Source organism: Eptatretus burgeri, chromosome 7, assembly GCF_056783735.1.
Source record: "Eptatretus burgeri isolate ZD-2024b chromosome 7, Ebu_testis_v1, whole genome shotgun sequence".
NCBI lineage: Eukaryota > Metazoa > Chordata > Myxini > Myxiniformes > Myxinidae > Eptatretus > Eptatretus burgeri.
In genome coordinates, this window is record NC_140967.1 from 104,791,564 (window position 1) to 104,814,138 (window position 22,575).

The 22,575-nt window shown below is 44.5% G+C and overlaps 1 protein-coding gene across 3 annotated transcripts in view; it reads left to right on the plus strand.

The window, feature by feature from the left end:
* Positions 1 to 22,575, plus strand: part of LOC147024002 (protein MTSS 2-like) — a 73,365-nt gene that overhangs the window by 22,600 nt on the left and 28,190 nt on the right. For all 3 annotated transcript variants that reach the window (XM_085890128.1, XM_085890126.1, XM_085890127.1), the window contains 5 exons: positions 554 to 615; positions 1,758 to 1,831; positions 19,160 to 19,244; positions 19,353 to 19,444; positions 20,912 to 20,986. In XM_085890128.1, the coding sequence (XP_085746254.1) occupies positions 19,195 to 19,244; positions 19,353 to 19,444; positions 20,912 to 20,986 (217 nt within the window). In that variant the 5' untranslated portion in view covers positions 554 to 615; positions 1,758 to 1,831; positions 19,160 to 19,194. The remainder of the gene's footprint in view (positions 1 to 553; positions 616 to 1,757; positions 1,832 to 19,159; positions 19,245 to 19,352; positions 19,445 to 20,911; positions 20,987 to 22,575) is intronic.

A 22,575-nucleotide genomic window follows, 5' to 3' on the forward strand; every position in this document is an offset into this window, starting at 1 on the left:
GGATACAGAGAACTGACTGAAGACGATTCAACTCATCGTCTTTGCACAAAGGCTTTGATCATCACGGAGCACTTTGTCACCGATCTCGGTTTGTTGGTTCAGAGTACTGTGCTTTGGTTCATGTTTGCCAGGCCTTGCTGTTGAGCATCGCCCTGAAAGATGCTCTGCATTTGCAAGGCCGACGGGTGGTGGAGTCGAAGTGCCGGACCGGTACATCATTGAGGGCACACAATGGCATCCGTGTTGATCACGTGTGAAACTCTTCCTAATCAACACGGACCCTGTACCGTGTGAACCATCATTTGGTGTCCATGATCAGGCCCAACGATCAAAGCCACTGCAGAGTTTGATACGTTTTTTTTAACCATCACCGTGCACGACAACTTGCTTCGATGCTAATGCACCCCGTTCGTGTTCCATTTCTAACGACAGCTTGATGGAATGTCTGCTGTTTACCCATTTGATTACCTTCGCGTGTACGTTCTTTTGTAGCAATAGGGGTGGTTCGGAAACCTTTTCTTACAAGTTGTCCTGTAATGTTTGTTTCTTGCAGACGAGTTATCCAGTGTGGGAGGATTTTGTTTCGAAAGCGATCAAGCTCCATTCCCAGCTCCGGTGAGCAGCGTGAAGTTGGAAGACTCGTGATCCGTGCACCATCCTGCTCACGTTGCCGCCCTGATGCTGGAAACACGATAAGGCCATGAATCTTTCACTGTGCTAGTGTTGTCATCATCATGTTTATTCGATTAGGTTTTTGTTTTCGGCTACAAACCCAGGATGGGCCACTCAGAGTAACAACGAGGGCAAAGTCGATGGCGAGCCATCGCAAATCACCATGCTTCCCACCTCAAGCTAAGTTGAAAGATGTTCCAACATCAAATTTTGAATTGGGGGGGGGAGGGGAAAAAAACTTCTGTTTTGACCCATGACCCCAAGTCCACCATCCTCTGGGGGCATAACCTGGGCTGGGGTCAAATCCAAAAATTCGTTCCATATTTCATGCATCCCCCAATGTTGATTTCATATCCAGTTTCATTTTAAAAAAATGTTCCCGTAATTGCAAAAAAAAAATTGGTCCCGTATTTGACATTTTGACCCCACTCCAGGCCCAAAGGGGCACGGCCGAAATTGATGTTGCTCTCGCATCTTTTTGCTACGTGGTGATCCATACCACCAAGTTTGGTAAATTTCTGCAAAACCGTTCATGTGGAGATAGTGTGACAGACAGACGGATAGAGCTGATTGCAATATACCCCCTTTTTATACGCCCGATATATATACATACATATATGTATATATATATATATATATATATATATATATATATATATATATATATATATATATATATATATATATATCGGGGCACATTATGTAATACCGGTCGTCTGTCTGTCTGTCTGTCTGTCCGTCCATCCATCCGTTCCTGTCCGCACTCTAACTCCCAAAGTTTTCAACTTTCACGTTTCATATTTGGTACATAGGTACAGACTGTGGAGACGGTGTGTCGCGACATACGTTCGTCATCTAAAGTGGTTTCCATGGCAACCAGGATGCTGTTTTCCATGTAGTAGCACAATTCTGTATATACCTTCTTGTTCGGGTGTATGTTGTGCTCACTTGAGCTCTTGTTATTATTATTATTATTATTATTATTATTATTATTATTTTTAAATTGAGATAATTGCAGTTATTTAGTTAAAGTTCTGAAACCACACCTTCCATGCATCTTCCTGTCTTGTTCCGTTTCCTGGCAGGACAACCGCAGTTGTCGTCACTGCTTTCCTTGACGCCTTCCAGAAGATCGCCGATTTGGCAACTGGGGCGCGTGGTGAGCAAAGTTTTTTTTGAGCCTCGTTTAGGCCCGGTTTTTGGCTTTGCCTCTGATTTCCACTTAAGATGGCGTTAGCCCGCAAGGTTCTGAAGTTCCTGCGCCATTTGACTTTTGGGATATCTAGAGCTCGTGACGAGACATCGTCGTCAACTCGTTGTGTTTGTGAAGCGTCTTGTGAGCCGGGTGTGCGTGCGCATGATTATTGATGCGTCTGTAATCTGTCCTCCTCGAGGCTGGTTATTGCTTTGCATTCATGGAGCAGTCATGTGAGCACACGCTCTTGTTTCTTCGGAAATTCGCTAACCGTTAGAAATGACCACGTTTCTTGGGTGTGGTAAAACTGCAGGCAGCAGGACTTGTGTAGAAACAGGAAACGATGGCAAATTTCTGTTGAAACGCTTCCACTTGTGGTGAGTAACCACACGGTGATAACGTTTAATTTTACGCTGTTTTAATCGTACTACACCGATACAAACCGTTGCTGCCAAGGCCGCCATGCTTCGTACGTACGTTGACGCGTGGAGCACTTGAGGTTCTGCCAAACCTGGGTGCTGCAGCATGTGTTTGTTTGGAGGATACCTTTTTTGAAATGTTCCACAGTTGAAGTGCTTGCCTCGTAATGGTTTGTTTTTATGCTCAAATAAAACAAACTGTGTTGATGTAGTCATTTTCTAGGGTTATAAGTATGAGCTGCCTGGGTTTGAATCTCGACCGAGCTATAAACTGTTACCCTGTGACTTCGCACGCGGAGACGAAACATCATGATCATCGTGTGCCGTCCGTCGGATGGACGTGAACCCTTGGGGTCCCTTTTCCAGGCATTAGCTGGTGGACGTTAAAGATCCCATGGTGTCTTTTACAAAGAGGAGGTGAGTTGGCACCGGTACCCTGCCATGTTACAAACTCCTGCACAAATCACCTTTCGTTACACATCAGGCCTGGCTCGCAGTTGGCGAAAGGCCTGTGCCCAAAACGTTCCCCCGGCCGACCCTACAGAAGCTTCCGTTAACCTTCGGACGACTGTTGAGACAAAAGTGTTGCCGTTTACAGGTGATTTTGGGTATACCTATCTCATCAGTTGTCTGAATATAATAGAAGTAGAATTGTTCTCCTAATACACTTCTATCTCCTTGATGTTCACTTACAAGTATACTGCTATCTCATAATGTCCTTGTTGTTCACCTAAAAGTTCGTCGGTATCTCCTAATATCCTTGATTTATATTAGTATTCTGATATTCTGCCTGAAGGCGGATTCAGTGCTGCCGAAGCAGTTTCTTGGCAAGGGTTATACTGGGTGGTTTCCCAACGCCTTCCCAGCAGTACTCAGGGCAGGAATTTGTAATTTGTTCATGGTGCCGGCAATAACTCGTATCCTCTTCACGAAGGACACCATGGGATCTTCAACACCAACAACTATCGTCAGCAGACCGGACGTCCAGTTTAACGTCCATCCGAGGGACGGCACACACATTGATGAATCGCCCTGCCCGTGAAACACCGGGATGACAGTTTATAGCCGTGTCAGGATTCAAACCCAGGCTCGATAGTTGCGAGGAGAGTGTGCGTACCTCAAAGCTCGAGACCACTCTATCAACCCAATGTACTTGATATTGGCCGTAAAGTACATTGGTATCTCCTAATGTCCTTGTTATTCACATAGAGCACACTGGTATCTGCGATTTGAATTTTCTTAACCAGGGCTGTAGGAAAGAGATAATGAGTGAATTGGATTTTTTTTTTTTTTTTGAGTTAAAAATAAACGCTGTCCTTCCTGTCGCTCCTCCGTGGACGATCATACCCATTGTGACTTTTGTTTCCACTGAAAGTCCGTCGATGTGGAAGTGAAGAGACGCGGTGTTGCAATCTGGCCATGGTAAATTCCCATGAACGTCCAACCATGAGGCAGCCTCAGCCGTCGCGAGGTCTTACCGTGAAGGCTTTTAGAGATCCGTCGATGAGGGACATTCTTGCTGTTGAGTGCCACGGCACGCGATACCCCACAATGCCATCAACCCATTCAGGAAGCGTTTGGATAGTGAGCAACCACCAGCCCCGCTTTCTTCCTTTTGCCTCTGACGAAGATGCAGATGATGTGTAAAGAGGATGTTTGGAGTGCATTGTAAGACTTTGCATCGTTACTCGAGGCGGCCTTATTGCTCACACACATTCAATGGGAATATGAAGGAATATGAATCGTCTCGATCAGGAGTTCTCAACAAGGGAAGATTGGGGCTCGTGCCATCTGTCTTGTATTTCCCTGGTCTTCTTGCCTCTGTTTGTCTTATCATGTAGAGAGGACGGCTGTTTTTTTTTTTATCAGGGAATGGTTTTGGGTACCTCGATGCCCGACTGTTATTGCGTACGATGGACAAAGTAGTTTGTTGCATTTTCTCATCATTACATTCAGGGTGTAAAGATGCGTGGGTTTACGACGTTGGGGGACACGAGCGATCAAGTGGTGAGGAGCATTGCTTCGGATGCTTAACCCCTGGGTGGTGCAAATGAAGATGGTGGTGCTAGAGGGATTGAGAAGAAATGGATGAAGCCGGGAGAGCAATAATTGGTAGTGTAGGAAGGCCAGCTCTTCCATGAGCCTCGATCTCTGTTTACTTGAATGATGTGGGGCAGGCGTAGGAAGGCGTATGGATTTGAGGTGAGGACATTATCCTTGTAGCAAATGTGGTCGATGGAACCATTGTTGCCTCGTTTTATTATCTTTGAGCAACGGTTCATGCCCTGCGTTCCTGATAATATGGACTTTGCAGAATATGCTGGTGGTGTGGTGGGTACGGCCTTCAGTTGTTAAACCCGAACGTTACAGCACATGCTGAGTGCGTGCAAAGAAGGGCTCGCAAGAGGAAGGTAAAAGAGGTATTTCAATCAAATGGTGGTGGTGGTGGTGGTGAACATGTTGCGGAAGACAGTGTGGATTGTGAGGCCAGTGGAAGTGGTTAAGGACAAGCGAGTGTCATTTGTGTGTGGGGTGGAGAAGAGGCGAAGGGTGCCGACCTCGTCTCGTGCAGTGGCCAAAGGTTGGTAGGTAGTTGTGGTTATTTGACGGCAGCTCCTCCTCGTATTTCTAGCTTGGTGTGCGAGATGAGGATGAGACCATACTTGATGACACGGTTGTTTGCGACAAGTCAGGTGGTGTTGGCGAACGCTCTGGGAAGAAAATGACAAGGCATCATCTCATGAGTTGAAGGGAAAATTTGTGGATTCGGGGACAGAATTCAGGAAGAAAACCTGGCAGGTGTACCTTCACCTTGATGAGATTGGTTATACCGTATATCTGATTTATCAAATAACTCTTTACAGGCTTTTTTGAAATAAAAAAAAATCACTGCTCAGGTTTGTGAGAAGGTGAATGAGGGTGCAGTGAGAAGCTCAGTCTTTATTTTTGGTGGAAGTGTATTGGGAGGGGAAAAATAACACGTCGAGGTGGCATCCTCGTCAGGTGGTGGGTGAAGTAATTGATTTTCCTGATGTGTGATGGATTTATTAACCTCTGGGTGGGTTGATACGGTGAACATGAATGTCTCTGATTTGGATTTACCCTGAAGAGCTCCAGTTGGTTGGCGATGACGGCAGTGAAGAGAAGGTGGTGAGGCCGAAGGAAGGTGTGTTGGCAAGGTTTGAGAAGGCTTAAATGGAGTAGGGGTTTTATTTATTTTATACCCAAGCAATTTTGTGTGTATGTGCTTAAGATTGGAGGTTTTCTTTTACGAATCTTTAGCTTGGGGACATTACCTTCAGAAAGTATTCACACCCCTCGACCTTTTGTCACATTTTGTTTTTGCAGACTGAATTTTTAAATGGATTAAACTTTATTTTTTTTTGCCATTGATCTACACAAAACACTCCATAATGACAAAGTGAAAACATTTTTTTTTTTTTAGAAATTTTTTCAAATAAATTAAAAATGAAAATCTGAAATGTTTTGCATCAAGAAGTATTCAACTTCCTGAGTCAATACTTGAAAGCACGTTTGGCAGTGATTACGGGTTCGAGTCTTCTTGCGTACGTCTGTGTCAGCTTTGCCCATCTGGATTTGGGGATTTTCTCCCATTCCTCCTTGCAGATTTTCTCAAGCTCTGTCAAGCTTGATTGGGAGCGTCGGTGCACAGCAATCTTCAAGTCTTTTTACAGACTCTCAACGGGATTCAAGTCTGGGCTTTGACTGGGCCACTCAAGGACTTTCCCGTTCTTGTTCTGAAGCCTTTCCAGTGTTGCTTTGGCTGTATGCTTGGGGTCATTTTCCTGTTGGAACGTAAATCTTCACCACAGTCGAAGATCTTTTGCACTCTGAAGCAGGTTCTCCTCAATGATTTGCCTGTATTTGGCTCCAATCATTGTTCCCTCTATCCTGACAAGCCTCCCAGTCCCTACCGCTGAAAAGCATCCCCAAAGCATGATGCTGCCACCACCATGCTTCACATTAGGGATGGTCTTCGATCGGTGATGAGCTCTGCTCAGTTTCCGCCAGATGTAGTGCTTTGCATTCAGGCCAAAGAGTTAAATTTTCATTTCATCGGACCGCAGAATCCTTTTCATCATGCTGTCGGAGTCTTTCACGTGACTTTTAGCAAACACCAGGCTTACAGTCATGTGCCTTTTTCTTAGGAGTGGCTTCCGTTTCGCCACTCTCCCATTAAGCCTAGATTTGTGATGTGCTTCAGTGATTGTTTTCCTTCCGGCAGGATCTTCCATCTCAGCCAAGGAACTCTGTAGTTCTGTCAGAGTGGTCATTGGGTTTGTGGGTCACCTCCCTGACCAAGGTCTTTCTTACCTGGTTGCTCAGTTTGGTCAGACGGTCATCTTTAGGAAGAGTCTGGATCATTCCATATTATTTCCATTCCCTGATGATGGAGCTCACTGTGCTCTTGGGAACTTTGAACACTCTAGAAATTGTTTTATACCCTTCCCCAGATGTATGCCTCCTCACAATTCTATCTCTGAGTTGTACGGACAGTTTCTTGGAGTTCACGGTGGAGTTTCTGCTTTGACATGCAACTGTCACCAGTGGGACGTTATATGGAAAGGTGTGTTTTTCAAAATCATGTCCAATCAATTGAATTGTTCACAGGTGGACTCCAATCAAGTTGTAGAAACATCTCAGGGATGATCAAAGTAAATTGGATGCACCTGAGCTCAATTTGGAGTGTCGTAGCAAAGGGGTCGAATACTTATTGACGCAAGACATTTCAGATTTTCATTTTTAATTAATTTGTAAAAGTTTCAAAAAACATGTTTTCACTTTGTCATTGTGGGGTGTTTTGTATAGATCGGTGACAATTTTTTTTTAAAATTCAGGCTGAAACACAACACAATGTGACAAAAGTCGAGGGGTGTGAATATATTTCAGGAAGGCAGTGTATGCTTGTTGTGCAGGAACGGACTGGGATAAATAACGTCGTGGGCTGGTCGGTTTGGCTTCGTCCTGTTTCACAAGATGTTTGGTGAGGTGGTTGAGTGGTCGTGTTATTTCCAGGTTGTGTTTTTGTTTTGCGGTTTGAGTGCATGCCTTGTTTGGTAGTCTCATGAGTGAGTGTTTATTTTATTATTCCAATGGATGGAAGTGTTCAGCGAGCGATGCTGGGGCCTGTTCCAAGGTGCCCCGTGCATTGGGGACCTCATCTTAGGATCCAGCCTGTATGTGTGTGTGTGCATGTTTTGTTCAAACTGCAGCTGATTCTTGGAAATGAGAACCGAAATTATTCACCGGATATATCTGGGATCCATGTGGAAAATGCTCATTCAGGGCTGAGTGCACAGAAAATGTTGGTCACTGGTAAAACCGTGAATGGTTCCTTAGGGGATCAAATCCGCAGCCAGTCAGTCAATCAGCTATTCGACTCGTTCTAATTAGTGTTCCTGCTGTTAAAGGGGATCACAGCAAGCCTTCTAATAATATCTGGGCCTTGTGGCCTCTGTTGATCGACACCAATGCAATTTGTCACGGAGAAAAAACTTTTTAAAAAAATTGCGAAGATGGGTTGTGGGAGGGAGAATGTTTGAACTTTTCTGTTTGAGGCCTTTAAACCTCTTGTTGTGAGGAGGAGGAGGAGGAGGAGGAGGAGGAGGAGGGGAAATAATTGAAAATGTTTTGCAGGACGAGCATAGTTTTGTTCCCGAGTATGAACACTTTGAGTTCAACCGAAATGCTTTCAGGCAGATCTTGTGACAAATGGCGGCCAAGCTCGTCTCGGTTGTTATTGTGCCAAGTCACGAAACCAGTTTTTTTTTTGTTTGTTTGAATAGCATTAAAACTCTTTTTCAAGTGCAATCCGAGGAGCTAATACCGTGGCGTTGTTTTGTGTTGCATCATCCATTCGCTTGTTTTGTGCATCATTTCCAGCCATCGATCAGCATGTGATCGTAAAAGGTCGTGAAGAACAATGCAGATACTGGGAGACGCTTCATTGTAGACATTGGACCGTCTATCGTGAGGCAACACGCAGGGCCTGTGTTCTCAATTTGTGAAAAAAAAATATATATATATATATATATATATATATATATATATATATATATATATATATATATATATATATATATCTGTGTGTGCCTACCCATCATTTCGCTGATGGAGTTATGAAGTGAAACACCTGAGAAATGGATCTTTTATAACAACTAGTTCTGGTTGTTGTTGTTGTTGTTGTTGTTGTTGTTGTTCCCCTTCTGTGTACTTTTTTTTTCTTCCCCCTTTTGCTTCATTCCTGGTGTTGGCTTAATGGTTGGGGTGGTGGGCTTTGGATCTTAGGGTCCTGAGTTCAAATCCCGATCAGCTGTTGAATTAATACCAGGTGGGGTTAACTCGGCCTGTCATCCTTCCGAGGTTGGCAAAATGAGTACCAGCATGGTGGTATACTGTGTCGGAGTGGGGACCCGTCCAGGATTGTGCCCAATAGCCAAGGAGACTGCTTAGGCAGCAACAACCCTCTGCACAGAGTATGGTCCCAATCTCCTCTCTCCTTCTTTTGCTTCGAGAAATATTACTGCTGTATTTTCACGCAAACAACCCGTTCCCTGGTATACCCCGCACCTGGGGGGGAAAAAAGTGCTATCGGAAAATTTCAGGCACGTACAACAATCATACGGGTACACCTCACAAGCCAGCTTTCCTCTCCACATGACCCGGAGATACACGATCTCCATATTTCTAGCGGCCGACACGTCTTTGTTGTCAAGGGCCGATGAACGTCTCTTCTCAAATACAACTGCAGTAAATAACCAACTGACATGAAAATGAATACCTTGAGAAAGGGTTGTTGAAGTAATTAAAGTTTGCTGTACCGATACGTTCAAAGCCAGGTTGGTTTCCAGGACCGATTTCTGCAGCAATTGCAGCTCATCTTAAGATTAGTCACGACAGGTACCCCTTTGTTGCACGGGAAGTGAAAAGTTTTTGCTTCTGTCATGATTGTTGCACGACCCGAGGGAAAATTTTCCGAACGGTGCTGCCCGATCCACTCCATCAAGACGTTGTCAACGTCAGCGGTCTTCGACTAATGTAACGTTTTCCTTTTGTCCCTCAGCTTTAGCACATCACTCTCACCATAAAATTGTAATATTTTACTCCTTTTGCTTCTTTAGATCAGAGACTGTCGATGTACCAACGCCATACTCCTCACTCAGGCGTTTCGCCAAAATGCCCACGTCGTGCTTACGTAACAACTCCACCACCTTGTGCTTCCGATTGAGCGATCAATGCTTCCTTTTCGAAGCACCATGAACTTGTCCAGATGCTGGAGGCCTTTTAGACATGATTGCGACACAAGGGATTCTACACAAACACAATTATGCGCACAAAACTATCGAGCACAGTGCGAGATGTCAAATCGGACGTACATACCACTTCACAGGTTTTTATCTGGCGATAGTGCAATGCCGTTTGAAGGACCGTGGAATTTCGAAATGCTGCTGGTTTCGGGTCTTTTCGGTTTTTGGGTTTCCGGATAAGGGGTCGCCTACCTGTACAAGAGAAAACGTCAAAGCTTCACAGCTGGATTTAAATTGAAAGTTGAAGTGGGCTGATTTCTGAGAAGAAGAGGATGAGATTGATGATGATGATATGGATTGCGCCACTCTTGCCGACTCCGAACTGCTTCAGTTGTTTCACAGCGACACAGAAAATGAGGACTTAGTGGGCTTTATGGAAGACTATTTACCGGTACTTTATCTTAAATAGCTTTGGAATTATATAATCTAGTGCGTGCCCGTACGTGCGTGGCCTCCGGGCTCAAACGGATGAAGAAGAACGATATCAAACCTTGAAAAGGCACATACTCAGGTCCCCAGTGTCAATTGTGACATCATATCAAACGAAGAAGAAGAAGAATTGTGACATCAATCGTGCACAAAAAAACAAACAATTGTGACGTCAATCGTGATGTCATAGCACCGTGTCCTGTCATTGGTTGGCAAATAAATGGCCATAACTTGGGAACCACTTGTCCGATTAATATCAAACCTTGAAAAGGCACATTCACAGGTCCCCAGCAATATTCCTGGCAAGTTTCAATTAGATCGGACCAGGGGTTGTCAAGAAACAGCGGTCGCAGACACACATACATACAGACAGACACACACAGAGATTGCTGGAATTATAGATAGATGTATATGTATATGTAAAAACTAAAAACATGGTGAAGCCTAAAATTATCTATATATTAATACTGAAGGGCCAATTTTGTGCTCCTCCTCGCGGTTGCGTCACGTTTTTCTCGGTACTGTGACCTGGACTGAAAGAGACTTCGTACCTGTAAGAGTGCATCGCACATAGTGGCAATAGTCAACTTTCAAATCTGAAGCAGAATAAACACTTTTCGTTTCACATTCGTTTACATGGCGACGTGTGACGTCACCGCTGAGAGGCGTCAGGACGTCATGACATCATCGGTTATTCGGTGACGTCACTACGTCTGCCGTCGACAGACCGTTACCGCTGAGAGGTGTAATTCCATTCCTCGAAAATAGCGTCTGCAATGTAAAACCCTCTTCTGCACATGCTGACTATCTCAGAATGTGAATTTTACACAAAAAATGTCACAAGAAACATTGTATCTTCTATCTATTAATACTGAAGGACCAATTTTGTGCTCCTCCTCGCGGTCGCGTCACGTTTTTCTCGGTCCTGTGACCTGGACTGAAAGAAACTTCGTACCTGTAAGAGTGCATCGCACATAGTGACAATAGTCAACTTTCAACTCTGAAGCAGAATAAACACTTTTCGTTGGGACGGGGCGAGGAGTGAAGAGATGGGGGCGGGGGATGAAGAGGCGGGGGGCAGCAAGGTGAGCAGATTTTTGGGCGGGGGTAAGCAAATTGAAAGCGGGAGACGAGGGAAAATGGGGTGGGGGCTGGGGTGAATTAGGCGGGGTTGAGTGTGATGGGGTGGACAGGGGGGCTGGGGCCCGGCGGGGGCAAGTGGGGCGGGGAATGAACAGTGGGACTGACTAGTGAAAATATTAAGCTTGGATATGACTGACAACACATGCTATTTTTTTGTGTGAGGTATATGTTTGTAATTCTGTAAACCATACTCAACTTTGTACTTCAGCTGCAGGGTGTGAAAATATTATGGCCAAAGATGAGCACGTGTTTTCACGCAGAAAATATATCAAATTGCTAGATCCAAATAGAAGGCAAGTGAAACGAGATTTTCTTTCAAAGCATTTAATTGTTCCTATGCTGAGAACACAACAAAAGGAATGTTTTTAGCTCACCTGTTCGAAGAACAGAGAGCTATAGCGATACCTCCGGCGTGAGCGTCGGCGTGAGCGTGAGCGTGAAAATGTTAAAGTTTTTGGTGCAAGTTATTTAGAAGCTTGCCATTCATTTAATATGTGTACTAGGATGCTGATATTTGGCATGGAGGTTCTTTTGGGGTATGTTATTGATGTAGTGAAGTTGAAATTAAAAAATAATTTCAAATGTTTTAAATTTTTGACCTGTTTTGAACTTAACTTTTTTGTAGCACATCAATGTTAAAGTTTTTGGTGTAAGTTATTTAGAAGCTTGCCATTCATTTAATATGTGTACTAGGATGCTGATATTTGGCATGGATGTTCATTTGGGGAATACTATTAGTGTAGTGAAGTTGAAATTAACAAATGATTTAATTTTTTTTTTAATTTCAACCTAAGATGGTGTCAAAGCCACCCAATGCTCGCCTGTTTATACTAGACGCTTGCCATTCATTTAATGTGTATTAATTTACTGATTACAATATACAAATACATGTATTGCTTTAAAATTATTTGGATCAGACTTCACTGCAATGCTTTATAAAAAATATTATTAGACTTGTCTTTTAAAAATGATAAATGTATAAACAGGCGAGCATTGGGTGGCTTTGACACCAACTCTCTGGTTCTCTTTTCTATGAAGCAAATTCACTTGAAATTTAACGTGCGAGCAATCCTTTTCATGAGAATATATATCAAGCGTAACTTGCGTGACATTGAGATGCAATTTTAGTTTCCTCCTAAACAAAAACCCACACGATCAATCTTGTTAAGGTACGTTGACAAAGTTATACTTTTAGTGCTGAATAAGAACACACAAAAATACACACACAAACAAACGATCAATTTTTTCTTCATATCTTGAGAATGGCAATCCGTAACTTAGGAGACATCACGTAAGTTACGATATGTGTGTTAACCGTTACGGAGGTCATCATAGCTGCACCAAAAGCATATAATTATGTCTGTTGTCCTTTATGGACATTAGGACATTAACATGCTATCATATCGAAACGGTATCGTGAAAGGTGAATTGCAATCTTCCCTGACTGACACAAGGGGCTTCTGGAGGACGTATCTTGCGCATGATACTGTCAGGTTTATGGAACATTCTGTCAGGTATGACGGGCCATTTCCAGGTTGTGGAGTGTTGCTGGTACCATGACATCGACCTCTGCATCCTTTCTGGTAATAATGACAACTTTGCCTGGGTAGCATTTGTCGTCGGACTGCACCACCACCCAGTCTCCGACATGTGCATGCACTTCACCGTGATTTCCGAATGTTCCAGGGTTGGCCCAAGCTGCATCATATTGTGACAATTCTTGGTGGATCGTAATTATCCAAAGCTGTTCTCCACATTTTCACAAGCCCTGCCTCTGCTTTGGCTGCATTAAATTTCTTTACACCTGACATCGTTTGTTTCTGACCAGGGATATTTTTCTTGTATAGCTGCTAATACCTCCTCTTCTTTGACCAGACAGCTTTCAACCTGAGGCAAGAGTTGCTTGCAGAAGTCCAAAAAATTTGCCTGTGATGTTTGTGAATTCACTCGATGGGCCATCAGAATAGATCATGAGCTCGTCTTCATCAGATGAAAAGTTGATTATTGTTTTTTGTCTTCTTCAAGTTTATTCACAAAAGCAAAAGCACTGTTTTTGCCCTCGTCATTGTTGCCGGTTCAGATGAAGTACTATACGATCTGCACTGTCCATCAGTGCAATAGATTGCTGCTGTGAAGACAATGACACTCTCCCTGGACCACAGTGCCGATTGGATTTCATCGTGATATTCTCTGCTATGCGCCATTGCAAAATCCACTTGGAGTACGTGGACTTTACGATCAGTCTTGTCATTTTCAAAGGAGTTTGACCTGATCCTCTTGAATCAGGCATGTTCACGATAGTCTTCAAAGCCATTGAACATGTGTTCTTTTTGTTCACCCTTGCAACAAGGATGCATTACTTTCTTTATTCTCCCATTGTCATCCTTCATGCATTCCCTCCAATACACTTCTGCATTGGTGACATCATCAAAGTTCAACTTTTTCCCTCCATCAATAGCTTTCCTTCAGCTCACGGTGAAAGAGGTAGAAGGAGTTCAACATAGCTCACTGCAACCCCCTTGACCTAGCCCCCTTTTTTCCCCCATTAAAACAATGCCCTGACATTAGTGTGTTCGAGGTTCGCCGCAGTTTTCAAGAACAATCCCCCGCGAGTGTCTGCCAAACACTTCAGAGAGCTTTACAGTTTTGGAAGAAGTTTTGAAACTATGCAACTTGCAGAGTAACTTTACGTCACATGGAAACAACCAGCCATAATTTCAAAATGAAGCGATGGATGACGTTGAACTACCATAGCTACCAAATGAAAGGGAACAAATTCACGTTTGTATTCCTTGAAGCCAAAACCACTGTATTCCAGTTCTTTTGAGGAGGGAGCGGCATTTACCCCCCCCCCCCCCAAAAAAGTCTCTGAATTGTAACGTACGTGACGTGAAATGGGCCTTTAGACCCTTCAGATGGATTAGACAGCTGGACCCTTGACCATTTCGAGCTTTAGACCACTTACTTGGACCTTTGTTGACCCTTTTTACGTGCTTGAGAGATTCCACCCCTTATACATTAACTGCTATTGGAACGTACCGTTTAGAGTTTCGACAATCTAGAACCTTTTAAGCGCACATTGAGCAAACGTCGACATTCTACAGTGTTCTTGCAAAACACAAACTATGCCTTTTATCAGCAAGTAATGTGCAAACTCGACCCACCCCCTGGATGGGTACTCTGCTAGTGTACTCTAAAAATAAATGATGCTCAAAGCAGTTTTGAACATGTCCTTTTGTTAGAGCTTCATTTGATAGTCTTCCTTTTTTATACAAAAGGTATGGTTTTGGAAGAGCAAGGTGACCGAGAGTGGAAGAGTAACACGTGGACAAGTAGGGCTGTCGGGTAGTGGGGCAATGAGCAGATGCAACAAGCAAGTCAATGAATGAATGAATGAACAAAGAAATAGGAAAGGAAAAGGAAGATTGTAACCTGAAAGTAAGAGGGGTGAGTTTGGGGAGGGTTAATGGGAGCAGGACGTGATTTTGAGTTGGGATGGAAGATGGATTGAGATGGTGGTGAACTGCAGATTTGAGGCTCTGGAGGAGAGAGTATTATTGAAGGTATTCCACAAGTGATATTGAAGAGGGACAAATGAGTCAAGGTGAGCAGTGAGCGTAGACTTTGGAAGCTAACAAGGAGTGGCTTAATGGAAGAACAAATGCATCCTGGATTAGGGGAGGGCCAAAAGCGAAGTTTGAGCAAGACAAAGAGTCAGTTGACCACAGAGGCCACCAAACCTGTCTGTGATGAGAGAGCAGCAGGTGCTGTGCTTCTGCTTCCTTTGGAGATGCCAATGACGTTGAGAGCATAATATGCCACAGAGCATAAAAGTGTGAAGTGGAGGCACCAGCCTGTTGGCAGGAGTTATACCCCAAAGAGCTATGGACAAACACCTTTTAGGCTGTTGAGTCCAGACCTTCCGAGGAAGGATTTGGCATGGTGAAGGATACCAAGTCTGTGACTGGCTTCAGAGGCCAGCTTAGATGCATGGTCTGCCCAGGACAGGTCATGGCTGAAGATGAGGTCAGGAAGTTTGAGGGACACAACGTCTTTCATCGGCTAATCAAGGAGGTGTACAAGTAAGTTCGTGAGACAACCCTTCCTGAAAGACAAGGTGAGCATGCGAGATTTGCCTTCATTGGATGAAATGTTCCACGCGTCAGACCGGCATCTGATCCTTTTCACATCTGCAGAGAAGAAAGCAGCTGCTGCCTGTCTGTAATTGGGATGGCATTACCATATGGCATAATGAAATCATCTGCAAGGAGGGAAAGTGGGTTCCCTAGGCATTAGAGAGGTAATTTATGTCTATAAGGAATAAAACTGGACCCATCATTCTGCCTTGGGCACTTCCAGACTCCATTGGGAAATGAGATGAGGTGAAAGGACACTGTGAAGAGCGATGTGCTGACTGCGTGTGTGAATGAAGGTGGCCTTGCACGGCACATGGACAAAGCTCGCTGAGCAGAGTATGGTGCCGGATAGTGTTGAACACCTACGATGCATTCAGAGAAGTAACCCAGACCTTCAGTTTTATGATTCAGCACCTCCATCCATTGTGGTCGGACGTCATTCAAGTAGTGCTGTTGTGCGATAGATGGGATTTAAAAAAAATATTTTTCTCATTTATTCCTTCGTATAATCGACTCTCCTTATTTTCTTGATTTACTTGGATCTATCATGTTTCTTGAGTGGACCTATGAAACCGTTTTTGGTCATTTAACCGGCACATGACTTGTTTACGGTAATATTTGCAAGACAATATTTGCAATTAACAAACAAGTTGAATACGATAGGAAACAAAGTAGGCTATAGGAGAGGAAGGGGAGACGTGGAGGAGGGGAAGAGGTTAACAGAGTTATTTTTCAGTGTTAGGACCCTTCATAGAGAAAGCTTCTGCACTGGGATCAAAGTGTTGTTTGATCCCTGGATGAGAATGAGAATGCATCAAAGAGAATGGAGACGATGTAGAATCGTGTGACTCGGATAAACGTTGTCCACGGTACTTGGTCTGTTCTGGAGGTGGGGATAGCATTACCTTTGGGAGTACATCGCACAAATTTGACCTCATTTCTGTGCCAAACTTGTCATTGTCATTCTGTGCCAAACTAAGTGACAAGAACAAGAAGTATCAAAATCGTATCAGAGTTGCAAGAAGAAGAAAGGAGTTTTGAGGTAACTTCACTGCACTAATGGTTGTTCCTGTGGGCTTTGTTGTTTATTACCTCCTTCACCTTCGGTGGCGGTTATGTTTTCATCTCTCTCTCTCTCTCTCTCTCTCTCTCTCTCTCTCTCTCTCTCTCTCTCTCTCTCTCTCTCTCTCTCTCTCTCTCTCTCTCTCTCTCTCTCTCTCTCTCTCTCTCTCTCTCTCTCTCTCTCTCTCTCTCTCTCTCTCTCTCTCTCTCTCTCTCTCTCTCTCTCTCTCTCTCTCTCTCTCTCTCTCTCTCTCTCTCTCTCTCTCTCTCTCTCTCTCTCTCTCTCTCTCTCTCTCTCTCTCTCTCTCTCTCTCTCTCTCTCTCTCTCTCTCTCTCTCTCTCTCTCTCTCTCTCTCTCTCTCTCTGTGTCTGTGTCTGCGTCTCTCTCTCTCTCTGTGTCTGTGTCTGTGTCTGTGTCTGTGTCTGTGTCTGTGTCTGTGTCTGTGTCTGTGTCTGTGTCTGTGTCTGTGTCTGTGTCTGTGTCTGTCTGTGTCTGTCTGTGTCTGTCTGTGTCTGTGTCTGTCTGTCTGTCTGAGTCTGTGTCTGTGTCTGTGTCTGTGTCTGTGTCTGTGTCTGTGTCTGTGTGTGTCTGTGTCTGTGTCTGTGTCTGTGTCTGTGTCTGTGTCTGTGTCTGTGTCTGTGTCTGTGTCTGTGTCTGTGTCTGTGTCTGTGTCTGTGTCTGTGTCTGTGTCTGTGTCTGTGTCTGTGTCTGTGTCTGTGTCTGTGTCTGTGTGTGTGTTTGTCTGTGTGCAGGATATCTAAAAAGTTGTGGATGGATCCGGATGAAACTTGGTGGACAGACAGGTTGGGTGTGTGACCATGACAAATTGTTTCGATTTTGGCGAAGATCCGAATCCGGATCTGGATACGAGAATAATTTAATTTTAAAAGTGATTCTTCACCATTGGGAGATTGGGCCAAAAACGATATGCAGCACGATATCTCAAAAATGTATTGGGCCGGATATGTCTGCGTGGATCAGGCATTACGTGGCGGAGGTATGAGCTCTACCGAGTGCCCTTCTAGTTTGTTTTGTTTTTTAACATTGTTCAGCAATAGGATAGCCAACGACTGTTGGACAGACTTCTGCCACATCGAAGATGATCGACTTTCAGCAGAGACCAAATGTAGCCTGTGCTGACATTTATTTTCCATGAAGCCAGATTACACATACAGGCTCCTCTGCACTCAAAACTGATGTGCTGACTCGGAAGGAAATGGTGAGCCAACCTGAGGCTCAGCGAATGATTGCTCTTGTTATGACCTGCACGTCATTTTGAATGATCGACTGGAATACCAGTGCAAACCTTTGGGTATATTATTTACATATTAGACACTTGTTGAATGTGATAACTTTTCGTGTTCCATGTAATGGTCGTCCTTAAAGGTCAAAGTCCATCTACTGCTAGATCTGGGATGCGCAGCATGGAGGGTTCATAAATATATTTAATAAACGAGAATGGCACTCGGTGGAGCGCACACCTCTGCCAGGTGGAACAGTTTATGTTTTGTATCCCACTGATGGGCCGAATCTATATCTGGACCTCAACCACAATCTAATCAGCTTGTTTGTGTCACCGACTTAAATCATCCACTAAGCTTCATCCAAATCCGTCCACAGATTTTTGAAATATCGTGCAATGTACCCTTTTTTTGGTCCCATCTCTCAATGGTGAAGAATGACCTTAAAAAATTTTTTTGATTCTCAGATCCGAATCCGGATCTTCACCACAATTGAATCAATTTGTCCTTGTCGCACATCCAATCTGTCCACCAAGTTTTGTCCGAATCCATCCATAACTTATTGAAATATCTTGCTTACAGACAAACAGACAGACATCCAGGGATGGATACATGACGTTCGTCCACCTTCGGTGGTGGAGATAATGATATTCGAATCAAATCTCACATTAGCAATCCGTGGGTTTTTTTTTTTGTTGTTGTCACAAAGCCAGGTGGCCTAAGCCATTATTTAGTGACCAGTCATTTATTCAAGGGTTGAAATGTCAGCAATTATATTGTTGCATAAAGTAAACAAAACCGAAAGATGCGTCTGTATTGAATAATATGGAACAAACGGAGTTTGTCTTTTGAGCGAATGTTTCCAAGTTGTTGTGCTTTTGCTCCATTTGAGCGGCTATACTGAAATAGTAGATTTGTTGGTTCCATGTAGATTGAAAAGGAACTTCATCCCCTCCCCCACCCCCGCTTCGGCCAAGCTGTTGCTGGTGGTGTTCTGTCGGCAACCTTGTGGAACCGATCCATGGGTGTACAGCACATCAGGCGGCAGGGGAGGAGGGAGGGGGTGCAATGGGATTCTCATTGTTTGGGGATGCACCAAGTTGTCTGCATTACTTCTGTGACCCTTTCCCACCGTCCTTCACCGCGGTAGTTTTGTGTACTGTTCTCCCATTGGGGTGGGTGTAGCACCTCAATGAAGGCTGCTCGATATGATTAAGCATACTTGAATCATACATCTTTTTGAACATGGATGCTGGTGGATCCACCATTTTCAAAGCCGGTTGCTGAGGCAGTGCACTTGTGTTTGTACATGTCGAGTGAAAGGGATGCATAATCGTCCCTCCTTGTTTGGACTGCAAAACGAGCGCAATGGAGAATGTTTGTGTTAATTCTAAACACAGTGTTTGATTTCCATATTTGTTTGCGCACGTTAAGGCTTTGGAATACAGAATGCCCTTTCTCTACCGTTACTGATTTTGACGCAACTTCCGTGCAACACATCTTTGCAAGAGATGATAACCGGCTGTTTTGCAGGAGCAACTCGGGAAATTGGATCGTCCTTGACGCGCATGTGCCTCCGACATCGCAGTTTGGAAAGCAAACTTCGTCTCGTGTCTACGTAAGATTTTCCGTGCCGTGCGGGCCCGCCGAGTGCTCCGACCTTGACAGCGTTGAAAGCAAACATGACGAGCTGCTGAATTGTGAAATGCTGTGTGCTCTCCCTCAGAGCTCTGACCGACAGCCTGATCGGTCCGCTGCAAGAGAAATTGGAAGATTGGAAGAAATCCGCCAGTCAACTGGATAAAGATCATGCGAAGGGTAATCGTATGATGCTTATATGTTGACTCGCTGAATCTTGTACATTCTGAAGTGTGTATTTTGCTGCACAAGGTACTTCTGCATTGTGTGTGTGTGTGTGTGTGTGTGTGTGTGTGTGTGTGTGTGTGTGTGTGTGTGTGTGTGTGTGTGTGTGTGTGTGTATGTGTGTGTGTGTGTGACACATTTGATGGTGCATTTCAATGTGTGGAGGTATGATCCAGTATTTACTCTCCCCAAGGGTGCGCGTCGTCCGCTCGCTTGAAAGCATTTCATGAACGGATCACTTTTCAACCTCTGGCTTTCAAAGATAAACCTCCCTATTGTAACTTCCTCTTCTCTCACACGTGGAATCGTCTTCCCAAATCTGCCGTGTTGTGTCTTTCATTCTCAGCCTTCAAGTCTGCTGACCATCATCACATCGTGGTCTCTCCCAAATCGACCTCGAAGCTTTTCTACACCCGTCGAAAGCCTCTCCCCCTTTCACCTGTAATTCTTCTCCTGGTGCTGCAGTGGATTAGGGGTTGCTCGTCCTCTTGTTTCCCCCCTTCATTTCACTTTCTGTCGGTCGGACCATTTCCCCTCTGGAATTCATCTGCTTTTCCATGAGCCTTGACAGCTGTTTTATTAAAGCAAAGCGATTGCAGTGAATTTCCCAGTCATTTATGTGGAGTCAGTGATATCCTGACCACGATTGGCTGCGTAATACCTTTCGTCACGTATGGTGTTTGGCGCAGATCGTCGAGACATGGCAGCCTCCAAAAAAAATTCCACAGAAATTGTCTCAAATTGCATCTGCTGATTAACAGTGCCTATCTTACAAGCAGGCTGACAGGATGGCCCAGAGGTCCACGAACTCGCTTCTCAGCTGTCTCACCAGAGTTCGAATACCGATCCAGTTATAAACTGTCATCCCTGCGTTTCACAGGCAGGGCGATTCATAAATGTGTGTGTCGTCCCTCAGATGGATGCTAAAGGGGGCGTCTCATCTTCTGGCATGAGTTGGTGGTTGTTAAAGATCCCAGGATGTCCTTCGTGAAGAGAAGGCGAGCTACCGCCGACACCCTGAACAAATTGGAAATTCTTCGCCTAATCGCTGCTGGGAGAGGGATGGCAAACCGCCCAGCACGACCCTCGCCAAGAAACTGCTTTGGGGGAACCAAAGCTCTGTCATACGGAGTATCGATACATCAATCGGTCATCTTACGAGGATGTAAAGTGAAAATTAATTAACGATCGGATCAGGTTCTATTAGTCGCAACTTTAGAAATTGTCTTCGTTTTCACTTTGATGTACTCAAGACGGCACGCCACCTCGAGCATGACACGTCCTGCCTTTTTGAGCTTGTGGTTGAAATTCTCTCCCTAATGAAGCATTTTTTTTTAGTGATTGTTTGTTTGCCCGCTCATTGTGTGCACGTGTTACGCGTGTGTCTTTCCTCTCTTTCTCTTGTTTTTTTTTTAACCACAGATTACAAACGAGTGCGGCAAGAAATAAAAAAGAAGTCCTCAGACACTCTGAAGCTGCAAAAGAAAGTTCGCAAAGGTCTGATGAGCACCAAACGAACGTACCTTTGATTGTGCGGCGGTCTGTTCACACACGGGAAATGTGGGACACATTTTGGGCCGAAGCGCTTCGTGAGCGTTAAGCGTCGCTTCAAACCGAGCCGTGCGCATCTCACGAGCCATCATTCGAGGCGCCACGGCCCGTCTCACGGGGCGGCTCGCTTTTTCCGCTCGGATGTTGTCGATTCGAAAATGCATTGCCTCGCCGCTGTCGCATAAGCGGATTGGAACATTTAGCAAAAGCTTTTGTGCCAACTGTTAAATGTTTTCGTACGCAATGGATCGTTTAACAAATGGAAGTGTAGCTGAAAGCATGACAAACGTGCACAAGCTGTATTATTTACACTGTGACTCAGAAGTTGTCTTCTGTTTCTTTTTACAAATGCTTCCCTATTGCTGTCATTTCTACTTTCTATTAGACACTGTTGGTAAGTCAGCCCTGAGTGTTCTGCTTCCGGTTTTGATATCCCCAGTTTGATTGCATGGCTGGTGTCTTGTGCTTTCCACAATTTTTCTTTCTCTCCGTTTTTGATGTCATCAACATCAAGATCATCACCTGTGCCGACTTGCAAATCACTCAGGCCTCGGAGCTAAGGTTTTGGGAGAGGATTTCGTTCTGTCGTGACGGACAATAAGCGGTGGGTTTGTGGGCGCGGATCAGATGAGGCGTACGCGTAGCCGAGCCCTGGAATTGCTCTCGGCGACGGTCGGCCATTCCGATCAAATGTCCCTCCAGTCCAGTGGGCCGGTGCGTGAAAACGGGTGAACGCCTCGTCTTCGAGGAAGTCCGACAGTCGTGTCCACAAACGTCTTTTGTCCATTTTCTCAACGCACTTCGTCATGTGCTCGGCCTTTGTGAAAATGGCACGGAGTGCACGCTGTACTATTTTTCGTCCTGATTGTGACAACGTGAACTTTCACGGCTTCACGTCCTTTTGTCCACCCCTTAACCAGGCCAGCTTGCTCTTCCATTTGCCTCCATTTTGGATACAATAATTTGGCCCACGTAGTGAGACGTCGGTTGTTGTCGTGTTTGTCAAACTTACCTGCGACCTCTGTTTAACCTTCCAGAAAGTGCATCTTTCTGCTGTACGTTTCATTTTTGGCCGTCACCAATATTCACATTGTTTTGGATTACTTTGAGAAACACGGCGGAGCGGCCTGTGTACTGTCAACTGTTTGAGCCTTTCCACTGGGATGGCGGGCGTGAGAGAAGCGTGGGCTCAGTTTCTGTGTCTTTGGTTGCTTTGTTGTGTATTGGTAAGTCGGAGGTTCTTCCTGAGGCTTACTCAGCTTGGAGGATTAATTAAATGCTAGTAACTCTGGATGAAGACTCTCGAACGTACGACGTGGGTGTTTGGCGTGGGGTTAAAGTACCGATAAAAGATGCTAACAGGCAAACTTGGGAATGGTTCCAAATTGCCAACCTCTTTCCTGATGGGATGTGCACCAACCTGAAGGCTTATTCGCAACCTGTATTTGTACAATGAAAAAAAATTATCGGGTAGTATTGTATGTTTAGCACACATTGTTTATTGGAGCTAAGCAATGTTGTCTCATTGACAAACA